The 9,466-nt window shown below is 53.4% G+C and overlaps 2 protein-coding genes across 2 annotated transcripts; one reads left to right on the forward strand and one right to left on the reverse strand.

Moving 5' to 3' along the window:
- Nucleotides 1–343: 343 nt before the first annotated feature.
- LOC34621418 lies at nt 344–3,925 on the reverse strand. The gene is made up of 9 exons (XM_026335580.1): nt 3,728–3,925; nt 3,139–3,372; nt 2,816–2,953; nt 2,523–2,683; nt 2,011–2,053; nt 1,528–1,670; nt 1,036–1,082; nt 632–696; nt 344–424 (listed from the first exon to the last, which is right to left on the reverse strand). Exons 1-9 carry the CDS (start codon nt 3,923–3,925, stop codon nt 344–346), a joined length of 1,110 nt encoding a protein of 369 aa, XP_026191365.1.
- A 1,770-nt stretch (nt 3,926–5,695) lies between these two features.
- On the forward strand, nt 5,696–8,859 carry LOC34621417. Its single transcript, XM_026335581.1, has 2 exons — nt 5,696–7,962; nt 8,415–8,859. The coding sequence occupies exons 1-2, from the start codon at nt 5,696–5,698 to the stop codon at nt 8,857–8,859; spliced, it is 2,712 nt and encodes a 903-aa protein (XP_026191366.1).
- The last annotated feature ends 607 nt before the right edge of the window (nt 8,860–9,466 follow it).

Below are 9,466 nucleotides of genomic sequence, written 5' to 3' on the forward strand. Positions count from 1 at the left end.
CTTATTCTCTTAATTAGCGCCATCAGCGTTACTGCAACGAAGCGGCGGAGGAGTGGACACTGCTACGGCCATCAGCTTTGAATTCATCACGGTGCAGCGAAGAGAAAGCGGAGAAGAGTGCATGCGAAACAAGGCACTAATGTTCTGGAGTGGCACAAGACATTTGCCTCCGCTTCGTTGGCTCTGTATTTTATTCGCCGACCGCACGTTTGTGGACCCTACGTCTTTACCGCTCGAAATTTCACACGAGAATATAATTCAGACAATGCTACTCCGCAGAGCAATTAGGAATACAATGAAAGTGTGCGGAGCTCTCTGTGCTATTCGCAGTCATTTGCGTCGTTCACATGATGGTGCATGATGACGACCGTGCGGCAGAGGAAGTATCTGCGGGCTGTACTTGGCGAATACAAAAGTTGCGGATCTGCAATGTCCAAGCGAAACAGAGATACATACAGCTCTGGCATCAGCTGCCACGCAACACACACGAATTGTTCTAATAAAACAAAACTAAAAATGTACCCGGGCTGAAGTCTGAATAAAAACTGAGGCACAAGAGCTGTGCACTACAAGCATACCAAACAGGTGTACGCATATAAATGGGTATAAACATAGACTCAATCATCCTGACCTTGTCGTAAATCATGCGGACAACCCCGGGACACGCGGGATGGCTGGTGAAGGACAAAATAAGACCTGTGGGGAAATGCCACAGATATGTGCGATAGCCTATTTAGGTTTTCACCGTGATTTTCTTAAAAGTGCAACAAGACAAAAGCAGCAGCCACTACGCAATGTAGTATTTGTCATGTAGTGGCGTTATGAAGCCAGAGCACAGGTAAGGTAACAAAAAACCATAAGAAATGCGATTCCTGAGGCATCAACTGTTGAGCTCAAGCAACCAATGACCTTTACTTTACGAATTGCAAAAAAACAAAGGAATTCGAATGTGATTATGCTTGCACAGAGGGTGGAATCAATGCGTCTGGGAAAAGCCGTCTTGAGTTTAGACTTTAGGTGCAAGTCAAAACTCACCGTCCACCCGCCGGACGCTGGCTTGGCTATAGGGGCACATCTGATATCTGCAGCAACACAACGAAACCAAACTATCCATGGAACTTCCTTGAAGGGTACCCCCTGACCCTTCCCAGTGTCCCTTCATCTGGGTTCCTCTGATAATCTGCAACCCTCCACCGCCTGCAGTAGCAGCCATCCCCTCAAAGCCCACAGTAAGGACTGTGTCACGAGCCCCCGGCAGACAGCCCAAGCTGCGCTATCTGGTGAATGATGATCAAAAACCTCTTGGCAGCTGGATCGATAAACGCATTAGGGAGAGATGTAAAGGCCTCAGTAGAGTATAGCGAGGCAGAACAAATATATATATATATATATATATATATATATATATATATATATATCGTAAAGCGGAGTATGAGTGGAGATCGAGACGGAAGGGTGAGGAATATCAGCGAAGGACGAAATCTCTAACACAAAGTTTAGCAGCGAACGACAGTGGAAGGGGCATACCGAAGCTTCTGCAGCTGCCAGTAGAGGTAGGCCGGAAGAATGAAGTCGGACAGGGAGAATTGCATTCGCACCAAAGACCAAATGAAGAAGAAGAGACCGTAGTACACCTCAAGATCCGCCCTTAGCTGAAGAGCTCGATAGCGCTGAACAAGGGGAACAACAGGACTACACACAGAGGAAAAAAGGTTTGTAGAAATAGTTCGCACGACTGCCACGAGAGGAGAAGGCCGATATCATGCGAGCAGACACGCAGTTTCCACGAAGCAAGGCAGTAGCGCCAGAGAGCAGCACACGCATTAAAACGCATCATACGCTCACAACGGAGCATCGAAGGACGCATGCACGGGATGCTTAACACGGAGAAGACACAGGAGAGCGAATCAGAATTCTACACAGACATTCTATGCCTGAATTGACGTCTACGCAAGGGGTAGCCCAAGGCGGCCTCCTCCCCCAACGGGATGAACTCAGTTTAAGGAGTACCTTCTGGTCCAAGAAAGAGGTGAAGCTCCTCATGAAGCGCAGGCTAAGCAGCCACCAAACACAAACGGACAGGCTGGAAGCACTCAGTCTCGATCCTCGATGCAAAATGGAACACTGCCTACTCCGTACAGCCCAGGACTGGCAAAGCCACCTTCCCCTTGAAGGCCTGATTTATTTGGAAGAAGCAAAACTTCTCAATGGCAGCTGCGATGCACTGTATGCACGTGATGTACTACGAGATGCGCAAGAAGAGAGCAGGTCCGGCCTGTCATCCACGCTGCCGACTGAAGTGGAGGCCATGAGGCATGCGGGCTATTGCGCATTGATGCCTCTTGTTGAGAAAAATTAAATTCGAAGGCTTTCCTCTCCCCGCCGATCGCCCCTACCCCACACTCGTCGGCATCTCATCCCGTAGCAGCGGGATTTGTTGTACTGCGTGCGTGGAGGTGACGTGTGAAAACACGCATTCCGCCTTCCCCTCTCTCCATGTGCAGGCCTGCCCCCAAACTCACTTGGTAATAAACGAAGGAAGGCCATTGCCTTCTCTGAGAATCTGTGCAAGCACCAGGCTGCCTGTTATGAGGGGAGAAGCCATGAGAGGCAGCGAATTGGGCATGAGACCCGTCAGGAGGAAGAATAGGGTCCCATGCATTGCGTCGTTCTGCAGAACTTGCTGACGCGCAGCAAGCGAAACGGAGAAACGCGGAGAAAAATTAAACTCGAAAGGTGATGAAGCTGATATACACGGTATCCACGCACACGAGCCCATAGCTCCTTGAGTCGAGGTCGCTCATAAGCGGCTTACCTGGAAATATGGGAAGCCGTCGTTCGCGAGGGAGTCGCCGAGTTGCGACAAGGGCCACAGCTTCACGGGAGGGAGACCAAAGCAAGAGTAGAGACGCAGCATGAAGGCTCCCGTTACAATAAAAGAGGCCATCGGATCCTGCAGCAACAAGACACGGCGCGACAAGTGCCTGATGGGGAGAGGCGAGGGGCAGTATGGGTGCATGGTTATCCTTTGGCGTGCAGACAGGCTTACGGGGAAGTCGTCCACGGCAGCACGAATCCCACCCCACACACAGCTCTTTTGCTTGTGAATGCGCTGTGCTGCTCCACGCAGCTGCTCACCTTTCCCGAAGTGGCCGCTGCCACTGTAATCTTCAGCATGCCCGCAGACAGGCAGAGCAGCGTGAGCGGAGAGAGAAAGCGCAAAGCAGCGGCGGAAGGAGGATTGCCCACTGGGCGCATAAAGGTGGGCGAACCAGAGGGGCAGTAGCTGGAAGAAGGCCTGTTGGAAGCAGAAGGAACCTCGCCACGCAGAACTTGATCTACCTTCACGCAATTTACGTCGAATGACGGATCCTGCAGAGATGCGCAGTCAGCGATGAGTGTAGCAGAGGAAGGGGAATAGCACAGCTAGTCGGGCATGTAGATATATGAATACGTATCTCAGAACCTGTAAAGATTTACACGAATGCTCTCTCGTATAGTGAGCAATCCGACCAAGCAGAGGGCCGCAAGGAAAGCGAACGGCTAGTGACGCACACAGCAAAATGGAACTGCGATAAGGGGAGTGATTAGCTTCAGGAAGAATTACTCTGGAGAGTTAGTGTAAGCTAAGCGCCTCAAAACCATCGCAGTTTCACTGTTGAGCGAAGTCTTTACAAGAGAACGCAATACGGACTTCCGCTTGTGTCGAGTTTTTTTCATTCTTTACCTGATGCGCCTTGTAGAACTTCTTCTTCCACTTGAGCAGCCTGTTTAAAGGCGGTGTAGGGTAGAGGTTAACCAAGTATTCCTGCCAGGCTGCGCTGTTTGCCCAGTCAAAGCACACGAATTTTTCCTCTGCAGCGCTCAAGCCCGCAGCTCGAGCAGCTGCACGCAGCTCTTCGAGACTCATGCCAGAGGAAGACATTGTGGAGGGCGAAGAAACGTGAGGCTGTTGGAGTGGCTGTAGAGCCGCTTATCTCCCTCAGAGGGAAATATGAGGACCGCAAGGGGAAAGACCTAAAACTGGCCAAGGTCCAAGGAATCGCGTTGGTGTATTTGTGAACTGTCGTGCTTAGGTGTTTGCGCAGAGGCTACGCTTTTGTTGCTGCTTGCGAATAAGGCAGAGATGAGGGCAGGCAGCCGCAGATACTTTTCAGACTGCAAAAAAAGGGTGTGTCATTCGCAAAGGGGGGGAGAGAGAGAAGGCCTCAGTCCAAAAGTTGACGCTGCACAGAGGATCTCGAGATATTGCTTGGTCGCAGACTTGCCCTGATGGTTGACAGACACACCGACAAAGCACATCGAGATGAGAAGCCGAGCACATAGACTGAAAGGCATCAAACGCGCGAAGGGATCGACACCGGTATACACATGCACGCAATGAGGGGAGGAACAGATGTGAGGTCGCGATGTGTGTCTGTCTGTGGGGGTGTGGGTGTATGTCTGACTGTGTGTGTGTATGGCTGTCTGTCTGTGTGCATGTCTGTCTGTCTGTGTGCATGTCTGTCTGTCTGTGTGCATGTATGGCTGTCTGTCTGTGTGTATGGCTGTGAGGGGGGAATCTGCCAGCACATGAAGCCTCCATAAAGTGCAATGCGCGGCACAAAGACGGAGCGAAGCCTCCACCGAGTAAACAGGAACGGGGTGTCAGCTACAGTGTGCATGAGCGTAGGTGCAGCTTTAGGTCCTTGAGGCAGAAATGTAGCACATCCGGGAGGACTACGAGGGGCAGATATACAAACAATGGTGACTAAATGGTAATGATGACTAAGAGTCCTCAGAAAACTCTCGGTGTGCTTTATTGGCGGTAGATCACATCTCACAATCCCTATGTCATCTTCAAGCCTGCACAGCATAGGAGTGGCCCTGTACATGTCAGCTTGCTTCGCCTGCTGCGTTTAGAGCAGTGCGCTGCTCCCCGTTTGATACAGCCATCAGCATTAGCTGTTACACTATTCGGGCAAAAGTTCTTGTGCCTCACAATTCGTGCTTCAGATTTCTTCGCGCGGTTCCCAATCACACGACCACGTGGTGACGTTTTTAGGGGTCCTGTTGCCCTACAGGTGGCGGCATGCCTCTTTTAGCTTGCCTTCGGAGAGAGAAATAAGGGATCAACAAACCACGCTTCTGCTTTTCACTTGAGGCGCTAAAAGGCACATTTGCATGCATGCCATCATGATCCCACCAGCCCCATACTGGGGACAAATGAGCAAGACACGGTAAACGCAGGAAACGAGAAAGCAGCTTCGCCTCTCCGTGTGTGGAACTCCTCAGGAATATCCGTTTCTCAGCATTTTTTGTATTGAACGCGGTCGAAGAAGAGCCAAGACACACTGTCTCATCAGCCGATTCTTGCCGTTGCTGCCTCGACCCCTAGGGCATCCTGCCCGTCCTCTTCTTCTTGTGTAATGCCGCAATCAAGGTTGAATATTCTAATCGTGAAAAGTCTAATGAGGCTGGCGCTGCTCGTACAGCTCTCGCGGGCCCCTCTAACTTAGCTCCGCTGCCGCTGCCTCCAATGCTAGCTCAATTTCCACAGTATATACATATATATAGCCTCAGTGCGCCTGAGCGCCGCTTAGCATGCTCCCCTGGCTTCCCCCAGGAGTCCGCTGCTGCCTAACGGGCATTCTTATGTTTCGTCCCGAGTGGTGCAGGCATCTGCCGCATCCTTGCTGGAGGCGGCTCTAGCTTGATGGCGTCCACCGCTTTCAGCCTCAATATCCCCCAAGACACTGCAGACGATGGCTCACTCCCCAACAAGCGACAGCAGGATCCTGTAATACCCCCCGACAGCGGCCTGTTGTCTGCTGTAGAGGAGACCTGTGTTGCCGTAGGGTCGCATTACCGTCGGAAGCTGCTGGACGCGTTGAGTGGCATCGAAGGGCATAAACTGTTGCTCCTCGAGGAAAGTCTTGCTGCTGCAGTCTCTTGCTTGGTAGACGCCGCAGCGCTGCAGCAACATGGGGTGGAACGGTGCTTTGCACTGGGTGCCTTCCCGCTCTCAGTGTCTTCCGTCCCCTCGCAAACGGCTCTAGCCCCAACGGTTCTCTTTCTCTGCCGTCCAAGACTCTCGCGTCTGCCTCTCATCATCCGCCACATGGCACAAATAGAGGGCTCATTTCCTCAGGCGCAGGCTCCTGCATCCGCCCACGCAGAGTCTTCAAACTGTCCTCCTGCAGCGGAGGAAGCCCTGTGGAGTTTCCCTCTGCCCCCAGCCACATCCAAGAGCGGCCGGAGGTATGTTGTGGCATTCATCCCCAATCCTTCAGAGTTCCTTGCAGGAGAATTGCGGCGGCTTCTTTCCTCCTCCACTGCACAGCAAAGTGCAGCTGAAGACAGTGCGTCTTCTTCCTCCTCCTCCTCACTCATACCAGCCGCCGCTGCGAGCCTCATCTCCAACATCAGCAGCACCCTCCTGCCTCTCGGCTCTACGCCCTCCACCACCGCCACAAGCCACGCTTCCCTCAGAAGCGTCAGCTCCGACTGCGTGCTGGTGACGCACTGTCCTCTCCGTCTGTTCCCCGTAGAGAAGGACCTCCTGTCTCTTGAGATTCCCAACTTCTTCAGAGCTTTTCATGGCCAGGGAGACCCTACCCTCTGCAAGCAAGTCGCAGACACAGTGGTGTCGCTGCAGGAGGAGCTGCAGCAGGGCGTCCTCATTCCCAACCTCCGGTGTATCGGCAGCGCAGCCAAAAGCGTTGCAGACTTCCTCATACGGCGGAGACGCGAGCAGCAGCAGCAACGACTGCAACTCGAGGAAGCCAGTCTAGGGGTTGCTGCTGCAGGCACCGGCCTCCCTGCAGACTTAGTGCCCCCCGTTCACTCCGTGCTTGACGTTACCGATCTTGAGGGGCCCCCTACGGCCCAAGCGAACGGTCCCCAGGGGGCCCCAGGGGCCATAGGGGCCCCTGCCCTGGGGATGGGGCCCCCAAGGGGGCCTCCCGGGAGGCCCGTAATGCCCCATAAAGCGGATATGCTGGTGGTATTTGATAGACGCGCAGATCTCGTGACGCCTCTCTGCACCACCTTCACCTACGAGGGGCTTTTGGACAGCATGCTTGGCATGGATGGCAGCGGGATAGAGGTACCGAAGCATCTTTTACAGCAGCAGCAGCAACAGCAGCAGCAGCAGCACCATTTAGGCTCCAAGGCTTCTGCATCTGAGGCGTCTTTTTCAAGTGGCGGCGTGGAAAGGGACCTGGTGATGATAGAGCCAGCCCGTCGGCAGCGAGTTTCCCTCGTCGGTGATTCATTGTATGCGGCTCTCAAGAACTTGCACCAATCGGAGGTTGGCGGTGCATTGCATCGGGTGGCTAGCGATATCCAGCAAACGTACAGAGAAAAGGAAAGCTTGCGAACCATTGCGGATATCAGTTCGTTCATGCCCAAATTCAAGGCAAAGCAGCAAGAGCACTCTTCTTTGAGTCTTCACGTGAAGCTCGCATCTTTCGTGTCGGCTGTCGCCAAGCATCCCGCCTACCACCACAGACTTTGCATTGAAGATCAGATACTGCAAGGGGGTGGCACAGGCCCCTCGGGGACCTTTGGGGCCTGCAGTGTGGAGATGTTTGAAGCGTTAATCGACGAATCTGCCGCCACAGAAGCTGCAGCGGCCTCTGGGTGCTGCTCTGCTGCTGCGGCAACCCTCGATGACGTATACAGATTGATGTGTCTGGCATCGGTGATCAACGGGGGGCTTAAGGCTAAGTATTTGGAGCCTCTATTGCGCAGTGTTGTTCAGCAGCACGGACTCCCAGAGCTTCGGAGAATAGCCGCCCTCCATAAGGTCGGCTTACTTAGGGAGCAGCAAGCGCAGCGATCCGGGAAGGCCGCTGCTTCTGGCATGGGCTTGCAGAGGTGGAAGCTCATAAAGGACAAATGCAGATTGATGGTGGAGGAAGACCAAGCGGCTAGGGATATCGCATACGCATGTTCCGGCTACGCTCCTCTTTCTATCAGGTAAGGCAGAAAGGCACAGAGTGCAGATCAGACTTGTAGGGGGTGGACCGCGCAGGGCATGCCCCGACAACAGTCGTATTGCTGGTGCTTCTAAATCTTTTATCGCGGAAACTGCACGACATCAGTTGCACGCTTTGCCTTGTCGACCGTTACGGTGGTTTTTTATCTCTACAAAGTAGATCCCCTGCTTTGGCTAGGCATCTTGGTGCAAAGTAGGCGTGGTCTCACAAGGCGAGTGGGCTCCTTAGCTAGCTCCTTTCTGGAACACGTCCATGTATGCTATGCGGTACTTCGTTCGATTCGCCAGGGGCCGCCCCGCTGTTTGTAGGATTTTGTTGCTCCATGTTGTCAGTGTAGTGTCTCCGCCTTTGACATCGCAGTCGCTGCCTGAACAAAAGTAGCTGAAGCACAAAAGCCGTTTGCTGCCGTCAATGATTGGGCTGTTGCCACAGGCTTCTTCAGCTCCTCCACGAAAGCCCCCTGGGCTGGCGCGCGATACCTGACATTCTCAACAGCCTGTGGGGACCTGCTATGGAAATTCGCCAGCAGCAGCCCCTCCCGAAGGTGCCTCAGCAGCAGCAGCAGCAGCAGCAGCACAGGGGGGGGGAGGGCAAAGCCTCAGCGGGAGCTTTGGCTGCCTCCAACACCAGCAGCCACACCAGCGGCCCTCTTGTCCCCCCTGGACCGTCTGCAGTCGCCCCCGTGCTAATACTGATGCTCTTTTTAGGTGGTGTTTCTCACTCGGAAATCGCAGCAGTCCGGCGTCTCAACGAGATAGAGAGGAAGGGAGGCGTCAAGTCAGAACAGCCAGAAGGCTACCGTCAGTATCTTATTCTCACCACTGAAATCCTCACGCCGCGAAAGCTCTTCAAAGGCATGATCAACGACGTTGATTGATTTTGTCGGGAACGTCTAATCAGGAGGCTTCTGTAGAGAAAGGGGGAAACTGTAATGGAAGAAGAGGGGGCAAAGGCCTTCGAATGGCGCATGCCATGTTCAAAGCCTCCTAACGCGTTGGCGCTGGCGCAGGTATTTTGGGTGCATGCGTTGGAGGGAATTCCCTAGCTGCTGCGAAACTTTGGGGTGAAACGTTCTCACATGGGCCTCCCGACTTGTTTTTAAAAACTGGATATCTGCCCAGCTACACCACCTTCGCCTTTTCAGGCGCAAACGCTTTCTAGCCTGAAAGTAGAAGCCGGAGGGTTCCAAGGCGTGTTGGGGAGTTGTTGTAGGCTAATAATGAGGGAAAGGAAGTCAGGGGCCCCACAGGTAGGCAGGTTCTCCGTTGATGACTGAGGGGCCATTATGGCAACAGAGCGAAACAAAAACAAGCTGGCGAGAGAGTGCGACAACGCCGGAGACGAATGCTTCAAATAGAGGCTACACTAATTAGAGGGCAAGGCTTCTCCGGTGCCTCCAAATTCGTTCCCCTAAGTCACGCCTCCTAAGACACTGTCCTTTCCGCATTCCCTCAAGACTCTCCTCTGCGCGAGTCCAGGATTCC

The sequence above is a fragment of the Cyclospora cayetanensis genome, unplaced genomic scaffold (genome assembly GCF_002999335.1).
Source record: "Cyclospora cayetanensis isolate NF1_C8 unplaced genomic scaffold, CcayRef3 CcayRef3_contig_73, whole genome shotgun sequence".
Classification (NCBI taxonomy): Eukaryota; Apicomplexa; class Conoidasida; order Eucoccidiorida; family Eimeriidae; genus Cyclospora; species Cyclospora cayetanensis.